The following is an 18,095-nucleotide window of genomic DNA, read 5'->3' as shown; positions in this document are numbered from 1 at the left end:
ATGGAAGAGAGCTGATATGGAAAATGAGCAGGATCACTGGGCAGCACTGGGGGTCCAACTGAAGTTAAAAACATAATTTATAGGGGCACCTGGGTGGCTCAGTGGGTTAAAGCCTCTGCCTTCCACTCAGGTCATGATCCCAGGGTCCTGGGATCGAGCCCCGCATCGGGCTGTCTGCTCAGCAGGGAGCCTGCTTCCTTCCTCTCTCTCTGCCTGCCTCTCTGCCTACTTGTGATCTCTGTCTGTCAAAAAAATAAAAAAATAAAAATCTTAAAAAAAAAACATAATTTATAGACACATGATTTTAACACAGTGTTAAGATTTTTTTTTACTATCTTGGGTATAGGTGCTTGAGTATTTTTTTTAAAGATTGTAATTATTTGACAGAGCATGCACAAGCAGGGGGAGCAGCAGAAACAGGCTCCCAGCTGAGCAGGGAGCCCCATGCGGGGCTCAATCCCAGCACCCTGGGATTATGACCTGAACCAAAGGCAGATGCTTAACCGACTGAGCCACCCAGGTGCCCCATAGGTGCTTGAATATTGACAGATGAACAGATTAAAGTTTCCCCTGCTAGCTGGAATGAAAGAATGGAAGAGAGGCATCAAGAACACAGGCAAGAATGTGGCTGAAATGATGGAATGCAGAATCTAAGCCACATGGGTTCGAAAGACAAGCTAGAAAAAGGTCAGAGGGACAAAAGGAGGGGTTGCAGTTCTCCATGAAACAAGAACAAGTCTGGAGGGAATGACGGAGGACAAGAGATTGTGGTCTCTTGCTAGAGGGGTTATCTGGATATAAGACTGTGCGTGAGCAAGGTGGGAGCATGGCATGCAGGGAAAGAACAGAAGAATGAGATTTGCTGTCTTACAAAAACAATTCCAACAACAAATTATGTGGTAGGCTACTGGTAAATTCCTACTTATGAACAGCCTGCAGATCCTGCTGGCAGGGTAATTCCAAAGTTTGTTGGAAGCTAGATCATTCTCACACTAGCAAGATGAGTTGTCCAGGGCACACCGTGGTCAGGAAGCCCCCCCATCCCCAGCCCTGCCCATCTGCTCCTCTGGACAGGTGGCTTGGTGGCAGCTCTGTCCTCCTCATGTCCAGTGGGTAAATCAGTTCATTTGAAAATGTGTATTAAGCTGCCTACTTTACACAAAAACACTGCTAAGTCCTGAGAATATCAAGATGGATAAATTACAGTCTTCCTAGGAGTAGTTAGTAATTAGCAAGGAGGACAGACACATAAGTAAAATAACAGTACAGTGAGATAAAGTGCTATAAACAAAGACTGGAAGATGTAAAGGCAGGCTTTATAGAAGAGGCATTTGCACTGTTAAAGAGGAGTCTCCAGGCACGTAAATAGGGAACGACAGACTGGGCTGTCTAGGCCGAAGGAATCGTATGAGGCTTGCAGGCTTGAAAGAACATGACATTCAAGATCCTAATTTGAATCCAGAATAGGGTTCCAAAAGGGTAATGTACCTGGAGAAGTAATAAAGATCCAGGTCTGACAGGCCTCATATACCAAGCCTTTTGGAGTTTCTCCTGTGTACTCATGGTCAAATTTTGATCAAAATGGTCAAAGTCAGGGCCTGTTAAAAATCATGATGCCTAGTCACCACCTGATTTTATGGACTCAGAGCTTTAAGATCCTGATTTTGTGGACCCAGAGCTCCTTGTTTTTAATAAGCTTCTAGCCGAATGTGATTCACACCAAGATTTGAGAACCACCGTTGCAGGGAATAGTATATACAGTGTGTAGATGTATGAATCTTGACAGCAGCAGAGTGGAAAATGGACCCAAGAGGGGAGGTGCCCAGGAGACTAGCAAGGTGGTTGTGGTGGTAGTTTAGGTCAGAGAGGATGGGACCTGAACTAAGGTAGCCATGGAAGGCAAGTATTTGGAAGATATTGAGGAAATAAGCAGCAGGGGGCGCTTAACAGCATTGATCTGAGGAGACTGGTGATTGAGATGGAGTGAGAAACAGTCCCACGTCTCTGGCTTCTCTAAGTTACTTTTCTAATTACAAAATTCACTGATTTAGCTAAAAATCTCAATTCCAACTTCCTAGAACCTCACCTCCTCCTCCTGCAGAGAGGAGGGCTGGGTCAGAGAGGGCAGAAGAGGGTAAATGGAGGACTTTTCAGGTCAGAAGCCACTTAGGATTTACCCCTGTACTAGATAACGTCTTTCCGCGGGGAAAGGGAACCTTAAGTCTGCATCATTAAATGTTGCCCCCCGCTGGCCAAAAGGAAGTCACTGCCCCTGGGTCTGATTTTCAAAACTCTCCTAATGGCAGACGCCCTTGGAGTAGCGGAGACAGGCAAAAGTAAACTTTTCCAGAATAACCTGCAATACGAAATTAAGCTCGAACCCACACAGGTAAATACGAACAAAAACAAAGAAAGAGTCGAACGTATGCCCAGATTCTTTACCTGCAAATAACAATAACCCTGTCAGGCTGCCCAACTCACCAGATAAAAGGGGTAACACCCTGTCTCTTCTGCCTACCTCCGCACCAGACCTGGCTCGGGCTAGCCTAAGTTCGAATATGGGATAGTCGTTATGTGGCCAGGGAGGCCTCCGGTGCAGCCCCGGGAAAATATTTTTTATTCATATATTTATTTTTCGGCGGGAGACCATTCGTGACGGATTGGGAGAGCAGCAGTGAGGAGAGATCCAGACTCCAGGACCCTTGCATGGACTGTGCCCGAGCTGTCCTAGCACAGTGACACCCAAAGTCTCACTGCCCCCCCTCCCACCGCCCCGCCCGGGTTGGGGGCCACGGACCGCCTCTCGGAGTTCGCCCTCTGCAGTTCGGGGCGAGTCCGATTGGTTCAGCCAGCAAATGCTCCGGGCGTCCGCTAGGTGTGGGCCCAGCCACCAACCCGGCTCCGTCTCCGGACAGTCACTGGACGCGGGCCGCGGACGCGGCTCCCGGGCTTCCGCCCGGGCCCCAAGTCTCCCTGGGGACCGGCGGGCGGCCCAAAGGCGACTCTTACCCCGAAGGGGCGTCCACGGCCGCGCAGACTGGCCTCAGCTGTAGCTCCTGCCCGAGAAGCCGTCGGCCGAGCCGCGCCACGGCAGCAGTCGTGGGGGCGTGGTCCCCTCTCCGCTCCAAGCAAGGAGCTTTCCGCCGGGCTGAGGCCCCTGAGGGAGAGGCGGAAGTGGTAAGACTGACGTGTCCTGGGCTGCTCTGCACATCGCCAGTGGGGTGGCCCCGCCGGGGGAGCGAACTAGCCGAGCCTTGCGGGCTCTCCGGAGCTGGGCCGGCCTCCCGGCTGGAGAAACCTCATCGAGGAGCCCCTCACTCAGCCGAGTGCGGCGTCCCGCGTGCTGCGGCCGCAGCCGCTGCGATCAGGCGCCGCGGCGGCCAACCCCGTGGAGGTCGGTCGTCAGGTCCTCTCCGGGCCGCCGCTCCGCGCCGCTCTGGGGGAGACCCGGGCAGGAGCCCAAGGGCAGCTACGGGGCCGCGGAGGCCGCGGGCGCCGCGGAGGCCAGCCCTACCCCAGCGGTGAGGACCCCGCGGGTGCGGCGGGAAGGTGCCGGAGGCGCGAGGCCGCGTGGTGTTGCCATGGAAACGGGCTGGGCGCGCTGGGAGGTCCGGGGCAGGCGGACAGTGGGACGCGGACCCCAGATCTAGAGGACGAGAGCGCAGAGGCGGATAGACAGGATTGTTTTGGGGTCGGAGGGCGGCCTCCCGAGGGAGGGTTTGAGCGGCCAGGGGGAGAGATTGGAGCTATGGGGCTTCGTTTCGAAGGACCTGAGCTGGGGCGTCAGGAATTGATCCCTGCTTTTCATAACTGCAGGATCCCCCCAAACAGGTTCCACTGGCTTAAGGATGACAGTCCTAGGGCAGCCGGGGAGTTGGAGCTGCCAGTGGTTGCCAGTCCTGATACTGCTGCTGGGCTCAGGTTATGAGCCAGGGGTGGAAGGTGTGACACACTACAAGGCCGGTGACCCCGTCATTCTCTACGTCAACAAAGTGGGACCCTACCACAACCCTCAGGAGACTTACCACTACTATCAGCTTCCGGTCTGCTGCCCTGAGAAGATCCGTCACAAAAGCCTTAGCCTGGGTGAAGTGCTGGATGGGGACCGAATGGCCGAGTCTTTATACGAGATACGCTTTCGGGAGAATGTGGAGAAGAGAATTCTGTGCCACATGCAGCTCAATTCTGCACAGGTCAGCCTCTCTGCATTGGCGAGTGCTTAGCCCTCCCTCCCAGGGACTCATAAGAGTGCCTCCTAATTTATGGTTTTCACCTCTATGGAAATGACCCGACTCGATTCTAACTACAACCCCACTGGTAGGCAGGACTCATGGTATTATTTGCATTCAGTTGAGGAAGAAACATACTTGCTCATGAGAGACTTTTCCAAGACTGCGTGGATATTGAATTACAGAGGTGACACTAGAGCCCAGAACTCCTGACTCCAAGCTGCATATTGGTAATAAGGTCCCACCTGTCACTACTGCATATTTGTTTCCTTCCATACCTACTTACTGGCTTTCTTAACTAGCTCCTTTACACTCTTATCTTTACCGTTATGCTTTTTTCTTTAGCAGATCCTAAGGGCACTTTTCTTTAATTTACCCAGACCTTCCACCACCTTGCCTTTCTCCTTTTACTACACCTTAACCCCTATCAAGTCATATTGCTCTCTTTGGAGAATCCCAGCATACTAGGGTCTAACCCAATGGTTCTTAACACGGGGCAGTTCAGTTTGTCTCTCAAGGGACATTTGGTAATGTCTCCTAGAGATCAGTTTGATTGTTACTGTTGGTAGTGCTACTGACACCTAGTGGGAAGGAGCCAGGTATGGTGCTTATTATAGTGACAGGACAGCTCCCTGCAATAAAGAATTATCCAGCCTCAAATATGAGTGGTGTCCAGGTTGTGAAACCTTGCTCTAACCCTCTGCCTGGGGAGGCCGTGTCTGACTCCTGACTTACTCTTTGTAGGTGGAACAACTTCGCCAGGCCATTGAGGAACTGTACTACTTTGAATTTGTAGTGGACGACTTGCCAATCCGTGGCTTTGTGGGCTACATGGAGGAGAGTGGCTTCCTGCCTCACAGCCACAAAATAGGGCTCTGGACCCATTTGGACTTCCACCTAGAATTCCATGGAGATCGAATTATATTTGCCAATGTCTCAGTGCGGGACGTCAAGCCCCACAGCTTAGATGGGTTACGACCTGATGAGTTCCTAGGCCTCACCCACACCTACAGTGTGCGCTGGTCTGAGACTTCAGTGGAACGTCGGAGTGACAGGCGCCGAGGTGATGATGGTGGTTTCTTTCCCAGAACACTGGAAATCCACTGGTTGTCCATCATCAATTCCATGGTGCTTGTGTTTTTACTGGTGGGTTTTGTGGCTGTCATTCTCATGCGTGTGCTTCGAAATGACCTGGCTCGATACAACTTGGATGAGGAGACGACGTCTGCAGGTTCTGGTGATGACTTTGACCAAGGTGACAATGGCTGGAAAATTATCCATACAGATGTCTTCCGCTTCCCTCCATACCGTGGTCTGCTCTGTGCTGTGCTTGGTGTGGGTGCCCAGTTCCTGGCCCTTGGCACTGGTGAGGTGATAAAAATTAATCAGGGATTTCTCTCAAGGGGTAGAACTAAGCAGGTGGTTTGTTCTGGAAAGATCTGCAGATCTTCTCTTCTGTCCAAGGTGAGGGGCAGACCGAAGGGGGAGTGGGGTGGCCTCAAAGGGGAGGTGTATGGGGTACCTGGGTGGCTCAGTCAGCTAAGCATCCAACTCTTGATCTCAGCTCAGGTCTTGATCTCAAGGTCATGAGTTTAAACCCAGCTTTGGGCTCCATGCTGGATGTGGAGCTTACTTGGAAAAAAAAAAAAGAAAGAAAGAAAGGATGTGTATATTCAGCTGTGGGTTTGCTGGACAACAGAAGTAGGGGATATTGTTTTCTGGAGACCTTGGGTCTGGGTGGAAGGGGACCGATTCCTCTGAAATTGCCAGAAAAGGGAGAGACTAAGACTTGACACAGGCTTTCCACTACCACCCTGCAGGCATTATTGTCATGGCGCTGCTGGGCATGTTCAATGTGCACCGTCATGGGGCCATTAACTCAGCAGCCATCTTGTTGTATGCCCTGACCTGCTGCATCTCTGGCTACGTGTCCAGCCACTTCTACCGGCAGATTGGAGGCGAGCGTTGGGTGTGGAACATCATTCTTACCACCAGCCTCTTCTCTGGTGAGGACTGCCCTTTCCCTGGTGGGCTGGCCTGGTGGGCTGATTTGAGAAACTTAGAACACATTGTGGAACCCGGAATAGAGTGCTTCAAAGCACTCTATTTTTATTGCTTCAAAGCAATAAAAGTATGCAAAAGAAACAAAACCATTCAGAAAACAAGAATGCATTTCTTTTGCAAAATGTTCTAGGCAGCATGGTAAGCACTCGACACCCCTTCCTCTCATTTAATCCTCACAGTAATCCTATGTGAAGGTAATATTGTCCCCATTTTACTGATGAGGAAAATGAACTTCTGGCTGGTTAAGTAATTTGCCTGACATTACGCTCCTAAGAGGGAGTAGAGCAGGTTTCAGACCTAGGCACTGTGACTCAAGATCCTGTATTCTTGACCATTACATCAAGAATGAAATAACACTCTTTTGGGAACTTATTTTTTGATACCCCCCCCTTAAAAAAAGTATATTTTTTTAATTTGGAGGTGGCTACCCGACTCTAGCCTTACAAGCCAGTTTGTCCTTTCAAAGGCAGTAGTAGTGTGCATTCTAAGCCTTTTGTGTTCCCAATCCTGTCTGATTTATATTTTATCACATTTATGTTTGAACCAGAGCTTTCTGAAGACAAGGCCTTAATCCAAAGGGATGTCTCATGCTAGGAATCCTGGATAGGATACCACAGAGGGATAGGGCCTTGGAGGCAGGTGGATTGTGTTACTCTTAGATTATGTAACAGCATAACAGTTGTTTTGCACTTTAATGATAATGGATGGGGGAGGGGATGTTGGTAAGATAAGGAACGGATACTACAGGCTGTGGCCGGGCGGAGATCTGCCTGGGAGCAGGATACTTCACACCCTCTCTGCCTGTCAGGGCTAGTCTGAGTGGGTGGTCCCAGGGATGCAACTTCCCCCTGCTGACCCTCCTTCTGGGGGCCCATCCCTGCAGTGCCTTTCTTCCTGACGTGGAGTGTGGTGAACTCGGTGCATTGGGCTAATGGTTCGACACAGGCTCTGCCAGCCACCACCATACTGCTGCTGCTGACAGTTTGGCTGCTGGTGGGCTTTCCCCTCACGGTCATCGGAGGCATCTTCGGGAAGAACAATGCTAGCCCCTTTGACGCACCTTGTCGCACCAAGAACATCGCCCGGGAAATCCCACCCCAGCCCTGGTACAAGTCTACACTCATCCACATGACTGTTGGAGGCTTCCTGCCTTTCAGGTATCCTCCCTTTATGCCATGGCCATCACTCTCAGGTTCCTGACTTTTCCTTTCCCAGGACCCTAACCCAACAAGAGTGATAACCCCTGGTTCAGCTTTACCAGTAAGAGATCATGGGTCCTCCTTTCTCCAAGCAGGACTCCGCTTGAAGCAGTTCACAGGTGAGGGTGTCTCACTTAGGAAGCTCTCAGGAGACACTGCTCCCTTTCACCATCTTTCTGGTTTCGGACTTTAGTGTCCACAGGCAGCACAAGGTGCTTGAAGCCCAAATCATTACTTTTTCAATCTGTTGAGGACCTCTAGTGCCAGGCAAATGATACAGCTGAAAATCAAACAGGCAAGATCCTTGCTCTGAACTGATGAGGGCAGATGTTCTTGAAACGACTGCGGCGAGTCATGGGTAGAAGAGTCCCCATGGAGCCAGGCACTCCGGGGCAGGGACTGAAGCAGACCCACTTTCCACAGTGACCTGGTACAACGGAGGGGTGGTTGCTGGGTTTGGAGCTGGCACTGTGCTGGCGGTGCACAGCCCTTTAATGCGGTGTGTCGTGTCTTCTCTTCACAGTGCCATCTCTGTGGAGCTCTACTACATCTTTGCCACAGTCTGGGGTCGGGAACAGTATACTCTGTATGGCATCCTCTTCTTTGTCTTCGCCATCCTGCTGAGCGTGGGGGCATGCATCTCCATTGCGCTCACCTACTTCCAGTTGTCTGGGGAGGATTACCGCTGGTGGTGGCGATCTGTGCTGAGTGTTGGCTCCACTGGGCTCTTCATCTTCCTCTACTCCGTTTTCTACTATGCCCGGCGCTCCAACATGTCAGGGGCGGTACAGACAGTAGAGTTTTTTGGCTACTCCTTACTCACTGGTTATGTCTTCTTCCTCATGCTAGGTACCATCTCCTTTTTTTCTTCCCTAAAGTTCATCCGTTATATCTATGTTAACCTCAAGATGGACTGAGTTTTGGATGACAAAATTATTGCTCTTCTCTCCCATTCTTCACGTCCAGAGGCCCACTGATCTTTCTTACCAACGTCTCTTCTAATTGACTGAATTGTGTGATGGCATTGTTGCCTTCCCCTTTGCCCTTTGGGCCTCCTTTCCCCCGGAGAGCCTGAAAATTACAAATCTCTATTATATAAGGAGTATATATTTGAACTTTTTAAGTTGCCTTTAGTTTTCGTCCTGATTTTTCTTTTTACAATTATCAAAATAAAATTTATTAAGAAAAAGGATCCTGTAGTTGGGGGGCTTGGTCTGGAAATAAGAACTCAAGCCCTGCCGTTATGGGCACTGTCCCTTAGGAAGCCGGGTCAGCCGCGGAACACACGGAACGCGAGTTCTCCGCGGAGCTTGGGAACTCTTGTCCGGGGGAACCTGCGGTGCCGGGGCCTGTTTCCGCGATAAGCTGACGGAAGTGGCGAATCCGAAGCTCCCTGTGGAAAGCGAGTTGAATCACCGTGGCGACGGGAAGGGCGCGGAGCAACGCCTTTTCCGCCGGAAGCGGGTTTCAGGGCTTCCACGTGCTGTCCCTCCCCCCCAACACCCGACCCAGTAGCGGCGGCTCGGCCGCTGCCATGGAGCCTGCCGGGCTGGAGCAGATCCTGCGGGAACTGCTGCTGCCGGACACCGAGCGCATCCGCCGGGTACGGGACGGGGGTGGGGTGGGGGGTGATCGGACCGGGACGAACGGGAGGAGGTGGTGGGAAAGCCCCGACTCTGACCCTGGGACTCCTCCCAGGCCACCGAGCAGCTCCAGACCGCTCTTCGTGACCCCGCCGCCCTGCCCGCCCTCTGCCACCTGCTCGCCTCGGCGGTCGATCCTCAGGTGAAACGCCTGCCCCTGCCCGCGGAGCGTCCCTTAGTACGCCACCGGTCGAGCCCCAGCTTGCCCCCCTGCGGGCCGCTCAGTCCCTTTCTGCCCGGACCCTCACATGCGTGCTTCCTCGTCCCAGATCCGCCAGTTCGCGGCTGTGCTGACCCGCAGACGACTGAGCACCCGCTGGCGACGACTGACGGCCGAGCACCGGGAAAGGTGGGAGGGGCCAAGGGGGGCGGGGCCGGGCGGAGGCGGCTCCTAGGCGGGCCAAGTACTCACACCTGCCATCTGCGTTCCAGCCTCAAGTCGCTGGTCCTGACCGCCTTTCAGAGGGAGACCGAGTAAGTGCCTACCTGCCTCCTCTTGGGATCCTGACTGACTCAGGCTGAGACCCTCTGTGGATTTCTGCCTTGTCTTTCAGCTCCGGACAGGGCCGGGGAGGGGGAAAGATGTTGTCCGTTCTAAAGCAAGAGTGGAGCAAGGATTTTAAGATTGTTGAAGACTAAATTTCATGAGAATGGGTTGTGATGGTCTCCTAAACCCGAATCAGAAAAATGGAACCGAAATTCAGTCTATCTGAGTTCAGGCTCACCAGACTACACACCCACCTTGCTGCTGGTCTCCCTGTGAGCCACCCTCCTATGTGTCCCAATTTGGCAAACCTTCTGCCCACACTTGGAGGTTTCTGTCCTGGCCACCTCATGGAGGCAGGCCCAGCATGTGCTGGGGAGGGTATTGGAGAGTGATTGGGGGTCAGGGGCAATCTCTCCTGTTTGCAGGCACTCTGTGAGCCTTAGTCTGGCCCAGCTCTCTGGCACCATTTTTCGAAAGGAAGGCCTGGAGGCCTGGCCTCAGCTCATGCAGCTTCTTCAACACAGTACCCACAGCCCTCATATCCCAGAGAGAGAGGTACTAGCACATGGTGGGTGGGTGGGAGGAAGGAAGGGAGAGGGGGACTGAGCGGCTGGATAGACCATATAAGCTTTTCTCTCTCATCCCCTACACCTGGATAGATGGGGCTTTTGCTGCTAAGTGTGGTGGTGACCTCCCGGCCTGAGGCCTTCCAGCCCCACCACCGGGAGCTTCTTCGGCTTCTGAATGAGACCCTTGGTGAGGTGGGGTCTCCTGGGCTCCTCTTCTACTCCCTGCGCACTCTGACCATGATGGCCCCTTACCTGGGCACTGATGATGTGGTGAGATGCGGGTCCTCCCCTTCCCTGGCTCCCTGCCCTCAGAGCTTCCGTGTCCTCACCCTTGCAGGATGCAGAACTATTTTAGACTCTATCTCTGCCATTTGTTGTCCCTAGCAGTTGAGAGGGGATACTGTGGGTGGCTGTACCTGGCTCCTGTGGCCAGGCTTTGAGGATGCAGCCAGCTTTTGGGGCCTGGGATGAGTGAGCGTGCATTATGCTTTTTGCCCTCCAGCCTCTTGCACGGATTTTGGTACCCAAGCTCATTGTGGCCGTGCAGACTCTGATCTCTGCAGATGAGGTGAGGACAACATTCGGGCAGGAGCTCTGTTTTGAGGAGAGTACAGGCCCACAGGGCCCGGTCCACTGAAGTAACCCATGGTTACCCTCTGACTTGTTTGATTGGCTGGCAGGCAAAGGCTTGTGAGGCTGTGGAGGCCCTGGATGAATTGCTGGAGTCAGAGGTGCCCATCATCACCTCCCACCTCTCTGAGGTCCTCACATTCTGCCTGGAGGTGAGCCGGGGATGGGCATAGCCTCTGCTGCTTATTTTGCTGAGAGTTCCCTTGCCTGTTTCTGATTCAAGTTCGTCTCTGGGCAGGTGGCTAGAAATGTGGCTCTGGGTGATGCGATACGCGTACGGATTCTCTGCTGCCTCAGTTTCTTGGTCAAAATCAAGAGCAAGGTGAGTACTCCATGATACACATGACTGCACCCCCATTTCCATCCTTGGGCTAATTTCTGGGACATTCTTTTCATCTCAGGGGTATCTTGCAGCTTTCAAAACTTGATCTTGGGCGCCTGGGTGGCTCAGTGGGTTAAGCCGCTGCCTTCGGCTCAGGTCATGATCTCAGAGTCCTGGGATCGAGTCCCGCATCGGGCTCTCTGCTCAGCAGAGAGCCTGCTTCCCTCTCTCTCTGCCTCTCCATGTACTTGTGATTTCTCTCTGTCAAATAAATAAATAAAAATCTTAAAAAAAAAAAAACAAAAAAAAACTTGATCTGGCCTCACTCCAGCTCCTGGCTGGAAGTTTGGGAGTTTCTTGCTGGACCCTTTGTGACCTAGGGGGCTGGAATATTTTTTTAAGACTTACTTATTTTATTTTATTATTATCATTTTTCATTTTATTTTTAAATATTTTGTTTATTTGACAGAGATACAGTGAAGGAGGGAACACAGGCAGGGGGAGTAGGAGAGAGAGAAATAGGCTCCCCACCAAGCAGGGAGCCTGATGTAGAGCTCGATCCCAGGACTCTGGGTTCATGAACTGAGCCCAAGGCAGATGCTTAACAACTGAGCCACCCAGGCACCCCTATTTATTTATTTTAGAGAGCTGTGTGCACATGAGCAGGGGGAGGGACAGAACGAGAGGGAGAGACAATCTCAAGCAGATTTTCTGCCAACTGTAGAGCCCAATGTGAGGCTCGATCCCATAACCCTGAGATCATGACCTGAGCCAAAGAGTCAGATGCCTAACGTACTGAGGCAGCCAGGTGCCCAAAGCTGGAATTTTTATTGTGAGTCCATCTTGGGAGCAGATTCTCAGGGACATAGTTCCACCTTCCCTTTCAAGGCCTTACTGAAGAATCGTCTCCTGCCACCCTTACTACACACCCTTTTCCCCATTATGGCTGCTGAGCCTGCTCTGGGCCAGCTGGATCCTGAGGACCAGGATTCAGAAGAGGAAGAGCTGGAGAGTGGGCTGGTAGGAGAGACTCCTAAGCACTTTGCTGTACAGGTGAGATGTGCGACAGGTTGGGGCAGGCTGTTAGGTCGCTGTGGGGCAGAGATGGAGTCCAGCAAAGTCTTCCCGATCTTTTTCAGGTTGTGGACATGTTGGCATTACATTTGCCCCCGGAGAAGCTCTTTCCCTTGCTGGTAAATATGGCTCTGTCCTCCCGGTGCCCTTCCCTCTCCCTCAGTGTGCCTAGTTTCCCACCACTGAGGCTATTTGGGCCCTGGCAGGTGTGGAGGGCTGCAGCAGGAGTGGGCAGACTTGGACCAGGGTTTCAGCAGAGAACCATCCGTTCCCCTAGATGCCTGTGCTGGAAGAAGCCTTGCGGAGTGAGAGACCGTATCAGCGCAAGGCTGGCCTCCTAGTGCTGGCCGTACTATCCGATGGAGCTGGTGACCACATCAGGCAGAGGTGCCTATTCCTCTGTCTTAGAGGGCAGGCGGGCCATGGGGAGGACCACTGCACGGCCCATGATGGTCCTAGTCTCTCACGGCTGTTGGAGCTTAAGTATGGGGAGCATTTCCCCTTGCAGGTGCTCTGGATTGAAAGATAATGTGGCTACCTCAGTTGTGGAGAGCAGGGGGTGGTGCCTGCTATCAGTGACATTGCCCTGGTTTCACCCTGGAAATAAGGGGCAGGGCTTAGCCTAGGGCTTTCTGGCCCCGCCCCTCAACCAGAATCTGGCTTCCGCACCCCCAGGCTGCTGCCCCCACTGCTGCAGATCGTGTGCAAGGGCCTGGAGGACCCATCCCAGGTGGTCCGCAATGCTGCACTGTTTGCCCTGGGCCAGTTCTCAGAGAACCTCCAGGTCAGTGAGGCTGAACGTGGGTGGCCACCCTGAATGTGGGTGGCCACCCCACCCGTCCCCAGGACCAGCTTCCCCTCAGCTTCATCTCTTCACCCATCCCTGCTGCCACTGCACTTAGTGGGGCGCATTTAGGGCACAGCCCTGGTCAGCTGACTCGGGGCCTCCCTACCCCTCCCCCAGCCCCACATCAGCAGCTATGCAGGGGAGGTGATGCCACTGCTCCTTGCCTACCTGAAGTCAGTGCCTCCTGGGCACACAAACCACCTCGCCAAGGCCTGCTATGCCCTGGAGAATTTCGTGGAGAATCTAGGTAGGTGTGAGAGGGAGGGGACAGAGCTGTCATTTTGGATGAAGGGGGTGGGACATGCTGCCTGCGGCAGGGAGAGGTGTGTGGCAGGCTGCCAAGGAGCCCTGGGTTGGATGTTAGAGGTCAGCCTGGAGGCAGGGGGCCCCCAGAAAGTAGGAGACCTGGGCTGTTTATTAGCTTGCCCTTTCCCACAGGGCCCAAAGTGCAGCCCTACCTTCCGGAGCTGATGGAGTGCATGCTGCAGCCTCTGAGGAATCCCAGCAGCCCCCGGGCCAAGGAGCTGGCTGTGAGCGCCCTGGGAGCCATTGGTGAGGAGAAGGCGGCGGGTACTGGGTTACCCTAAGGAGCCTGTGATACGTGGTCCCGGTGATTCTCATTCCAGCTCTGATTCTGTCCTTCTGTCCCTCAGCCACAGCTGCACAGGCCTCCCTGCTGCCCTACTTCCCCACCATCATGGAGCACCTGCGGGAATTCCTGCTGACAGGCCGCGAGGACCTCCAGCCTGTGCAGATCCAAAGCCTCGGTGCATAAGGGGCTCAGGCGGTGCTCTCAGTGCTGGGGAAGGGCCAAGGGGTTCATGAGGATCTCCCCCAGGCCAGCACAGATATCTTCCCATCCAAGGAGGCACTCTTCCCAATGTACCCAGAAACCAGTGGGATTGTTCAGTTAACCCCCAGCTGCCATCTTCAGTCCCCTAGGTTTTGGCCTTGTATCCGTCTGGCTCATGGTTGCTTCCTAGTACTAACCTGGCCCTTGTCCCCACAGAGACTCTTGGGGTGCTGGCTCGAGCAGTGGGGGAGCCCATGAGGCCCCTGGCTGAAGAGTGCTGCCAGCTGGGGCTGGGCCTGTGTGACCAGGTAGACGACCCTGACTTGCGGCGCTGCACGTGAGTGAACCCCCTTCCTGCCCCCAGCCCGCACCTCCTGCCTGCCTGCCCACTGGATCCCCAGCCCTGAGCCTAGAACCCGGTCCTGTGGTTCTGGACTGCGGGTTTCCCCGGGCTTCCCCATTTTGTCTGGCTCCAGCAGGCAGGACTGTACGGCTTCCACCTGCCTCCACCAGGTACAGCCTGTTTGCAGCCTTATCAGGGCTCATGGGGGAGGGCCTGGCACCCCACCTGCCGCAGATCACCACGCTCATGCTGTTGTCCCTGCGTTCCACGGAGGGCATTGTGGTGAGCAGAGAATGGGTGGGCGGAGTTGGTTCAGGAAGGGCTGCCCTGGGGTGGCAATCATCTGGGCACAGCTGAGCCCAAGTCCCTGCTGCACCTCCTCTGCCCAGCCTCAGTATGACGGAAGCAACTCCTTCCTTCTGTTTGACGACGAGAGTGATGGGGAGGAAGAGGAGGAGCTCATGGACAAGGATGAGGAAGAGGAGGATGACTCTGAGATCTCAGGGTGCGGAGGGGTGCCATTCTCCTCAGAGGAACCCTGGCTTTGGGCAAGGGCCCTGTGCCCCTGCCCCCGTAGGTGCCTGATCACTGCCAACCCCCATCTTACTGCAGGTACAGCGTGGAGAACGCCTTCTTTGATGAGAAGGAAGACACCTGTGCTGCTCTGGGGGAGATCGCAGTGAATACCAGGTGAGCCTTGGCCCTTTCCTGACACTGGGAACCCCACCTGGGAGCTCCGTCCCCATGGCTGTATGCCTATCCACAGTGTGGCCTTCCTTCCGTACATGGAGAGTGTCTTTGAAGAAGTATTCAAGTTGCTGGAGGTGAGAGGGCCAGCGGACAGAGCAGGTGGGGTCCCTGGGGTGAGGGGCCCTGCATTGGCCATGACCACAGCAGGCCTGTCTTGCACGTCCTCATCCTACAGTGCCCTCACCTGAACGTGCGGAAGGCAGCCCATGAGGCCCTAGGGCAGTTCTGCTGTGCACTGCACAAGGCCTGTCAGAGCTGCCCCTCGGAACCCAACACCGCGGGTGAGCAGCAGCGAGTGGGGCCTCCAGGAACTGTGGACAGTGGGGTGGGGGGCGGGGGAGGGCAGGGCCTAACCGGGGCCTCAGCCAATGATGTCCCCAGCTCTGCAGGTCGCCCTGGCCCGGGTGGTACCATCCTACATGCAGGCAGTGAGCAGTGAGCGGGAGCGCCAGGTGGTAATGGCTGTGCTCGAGGCGCTGACGGGAGTGCTGCGCGGCTGTGGGCCCCTTGCGCTGCAGCCTCCCGGGCGCCTCGCTGAGCTCTGTGGCATGCTCAAGGCTGTGTTGCAGCAGAAGGTGAGCAGGGCAGGTGGGCTGCAGGGAGAGGAGCTGGCCTGGCCCGAGCCTACAGGTCCAGCCTCCCCCTACCTCCCCATCATGGAGATAAGGGACCAGAGAGCCCAGGCTGAGCTGAACTCTCCTCCTGCAGACAGCCTGTCAGGACCCTGAGGAGGAGGAGGAGGAGGAGGAGCAGGTGAGAGTGCGGGAGGCACACGGTGGGAGCAGGCTGTCCCTGGGGTATCTGCAGAGCAGGGATGGACAGTGTCCCTGGGCTTGGCCTCAGGGAGCCAGGGCTGCTAAAAGGTTGGTTATGGCTTTGAATAATGCATCCCTGCTCCCATGAAGGCAGTGGGGATTCTGGAAAGGCTTTCTGCAGGTGAGGGTCTAGGGCCAGGGAGGATGGGATCAAGAGGGGAGAGGAGGCAAAAGCTGGGCTTCATAGGACCCACCATGGGGGCCACCTATGGCAGTGGCAGAGCACTGGGTGGGGCGTGGCCCCTGCAGCAGAGCTAGCCCCGGTACCTTAGCCACTGACCCGGCCCCGTAGGCCGAGTATGATGCCATGTTGCTAGAGCATGCTGGAGAGGCCATTCCTGCCCTGGCCGCTGCGGCGGGGGGAGATGCCTTTGCCCCCTTCTTCGCCAGCTTCTTGCCGTTGCTTCTGTGCAAGACGGTGAGTGCTCTGTGCCCTGGCCTCCAACCCCGTCCTGCCTGTGTGCCCAGTGCCTGGCCCCACCCTGACTCGCACTCTTCCCCCAACCAGAAACAGGGTTGCACTGTGGCAGAGAAGTCCTTTGCTGTGGGGACGCTGGCAGAGTCCATTCAGGGCTTGGGTGGTGCCTCAGCCCAGTTCGTGTCCCGGCTCCTCCCTGTGCTGTTGAGCACCGCCCGGGAGGCTGACCCTGAGGTGCGGAGCAATGCGGTCTTCGGGCTGGGTGTGCTGGCAGAGCATGGGGGCCGGCCTGCTCAGGAGTATCCTAGGGCTGTGGGGGGTGGTGGGGGCAGCCAGTGGGGAGTGGAGAGTATCCCTGGGCTCTAGGATGGGAGAGGTCTGCCGTGGGCCTGTTCCTTGACTGTGGAACCAGATACTTCCCCAAGCTGCTGGGGCTGCTGTTGCCCCTCCTGGCACGGGAGCGCCACGATCGCGTCCGTGACAACATCTGTGGGGCACTGGCCCGCCTGCTGATGGCCAGTCCCACAAGGAAACCGGAGCCCCAGGTGAGGGCTGGGGGCAAGGCCCAGAAGCTGTGGGGGCGGGGGGAAGGAGACAGAACAGGGGTCTGAGGCCTCTCTGTGTCCAGGTGCTGGCTGCCCTGCTGCATGCCCTGCCCCTTAAGGAGGACTTGGAGGAGTGGGTCACCATAGGGCACCTCTTCAGCTTCCTGTACCAGAGCAGCCCTGACCAGGTAAGTCAGAGGGGAGCTTCAAGCTCCAGCCAGAGGCAGGCTTGGCCTTCCTTATAGCTGATGCAGTCACAGCCTAAACTGCTCTTGGACACTCCTGTGTCCTTACTCTGCCAGGGTCAGTGGCCACGGCCCCCTCACGGCACAGCAGTTTTCTCTCCGGAGGCCCCATGCTCCCTGGCCCTGTACACCCTCTGGTGGGAGGCAGAAGTCACAGCTTCCCTGGGCTGACTTCCTACACTGGGGTTTCTTCCTACAGTGTTCCTCAGAGCATAGACATCTCTGGGCCACTCTCCCTGTCCCTTCCAGTTAGAGCAGCTTGGGTTTCTAAATGAGATTCATCTGTATCAACCAGCTAGGTTTGGACTTGGTGCCCATATTCCTGTGTCGTTCACCTCTCTCCTGCACCTTCAGAGCCTGCTGTGTTGGTGGAACTCCTCTGAGTGTCTGGGCTTTTGGTCACCATCTGTCTCCTTCAAAGAAAAAAATTACTCCCACCATGTTTCATGGGTCCTTCTTGGGTTTTCCCAGTTATCTCAGATGTGAAACAGTGTCAAGTGTATATCCCTAGCAGGAGACTCCGGCTCTCCTCGGGCTGGGGCCCAGGGCTGCTGGCACTCCCAAGTCAGCCTGTTTCCCCTGCCCTGCAGGTTGTAGATGTGGCTCCTGAGCTCCTGCGCATCTGCAGCCTCATCCTGGCTGAGAACAAGATCCCACCAGGTGAGTTGGGTGCAGTGGGCAGGGGCGGGGGACGTGGGGGCCAGCTAGGGACCTACAGGCCGGGCCTCCCCGCTCTCTCCCTCTTCGCTCTCCACACAGACACCAAGGCTACACTGCTGCTGCTCCTGACATTCCTGGCCCGACAGCACACTGACAGCTTCCACTCGGCCCTGGGCTCGCTGCCTGGTGACAAAGCTCAGGAACTCCAGGCCGCCCTGGGCCTCACCTAGACCGGGGGCTGCAGCCGGGCCAGAGAGAGTAGAGCCTGCCCGGGCCCCAGGACCACCTCTCAGCCCTGTTTCAGCTCACGCCTTACCAAAGATTCTGGGCCTCATAGCTACTCGGGAGTCTCAGCCCCGCTTGCTGCCTTATGGGGGTGTCTCTGGGGCTGGGTCTGTTAACGCTGTGGGACAGTGCAAATGGAGTCTTGACATCCTACCCTAATAAAGGCAGTTCGGTTAC

The 18,095-nt window shown here is 55.2% G+C and overlaps 2 protein-coding genes and 1 long non-coding RNA gene across 5 annotated transcripts; 2 read left to right on the top strand and 1 right to left on the bottom strand.

The window, feature by feature from the left end:
• Positions 1–2,867: 2,867 nt before the first annotated feature.
• TM9SF1 (transmembrane 9 superfamily member 1) lies at positions 2,868–8,684 on the top strand. 3 transcript variants are annotated; one of them, XM_045067848.1, is made up of 6 exons: positions 2,868–3,177; positions 3,832–4,193; positions 4,974–5,595; positions 6,050–6,235; positions 7,177–7,450; positions 8,016–8,684. In XM_045067848.1, exons 2-6 carry the CDS (start codon positions 3,849–3,851, stop codon positions 8,407–8,409), a joined length of 1,821 nt encoding a protein of 606 aa, XP_044923783.1. In that variant the 5' UTR covers positions 2,868–3,177; positions 3,832–3,848; the 3' UTR covers positions 8,410–8,684. The 3 variants fall into 3 exon arrangements, with proteins under 3 accessions (XP_044923783.1, XP_004755299.1, XP_004755298.1); XM_004755242.3 differs by lacking the exon at positions 2,868–3,177 and adding an exon at positions 3,186–3,521; XM_004755241.3 differs by lacking the exon at positions 2,868–3,177 and adding an exon at positions 3,186–3,521 and having other exon boundaries at positions 3,817–4,193.
• On the bottom strand, positions 8,602–9,474 carry LOC123388324. Its single transcript, XR_006602890.1, has 2 exons — positions 9,384–9,474; positions 8,602–8,885 (listed from the first exon to the last, which is right to left on the bottom strand). It is a non-coding gene; the product is annotated as an uncharacterized LOC123388324 (long non-coding RNA).
• On the top strand, positions 8,881–18,094 carry IPO4 (importin 4). The gene is made up of 30 exons (XM_004755239.3): positions 8,881–9,095; positions 9,191–9,277; positions 9,405–9,484; positions 9,568–9,609; positions 10,048–10,177; positions 10,282–10,461; positions 10,694–10,759; positions 10,872–10,973; positions 11,060–11,143; positions 12,032–12,196; positions 12,283–12,336; positions 12,495–12,604; positions 12,893–13,001; positions 13,182–13,311; positions 13,503–13,616; positions 13,718–13,831; positions 14,074–14,194; positions 14,371–14,482; positions 14,590–14,705; positions 14,813–14,890; positions 14,967–15,024; positions 15,126–15,231; positions 15,332–15,525; positions 15,659–15,703; positions 16,058–16,183; positions 16,274–16,482; positions 16,596–16,728; positions 16,812–16,916; positions 17,564–17,633; positions 17,733–18,094. Exons 1-30 carry the CDS (start codon positions 9,027–9,029, stop codon positions 17,861–17,863), a joined length of 3,240 nt encoding a protein of 1,079 aa, XP_004755296.1. The 5' UTR covers positions 8,881–9,026; the 3' UTR covers positions 17,864–18,094.
• The last annotated feature ends 1 nt before the right edge of the window (position 18,095 follows it).

The sequence above is a fragment of the Mustela putorius genome, unplaced genomic scaffold, assembly GCF_011764305.1.
Source record: "Mustela putorius furo isolate JIRA1106 unplaced genomic scaffold, ASM1176430v1.1 tig00003898_pilon_pilon_pilon, whole genome shotgun sequence".
Classification (NCBI taxonomy): domain Eukaryota; kingdom Metazoa; phylum Chordata; class Mammalia; order Carnivora; family Mustelidae; genus Mustela; species Mustela putorius.
This window is presented reverse-complemented; position numbering and strand designations above follow the sequence as displayed.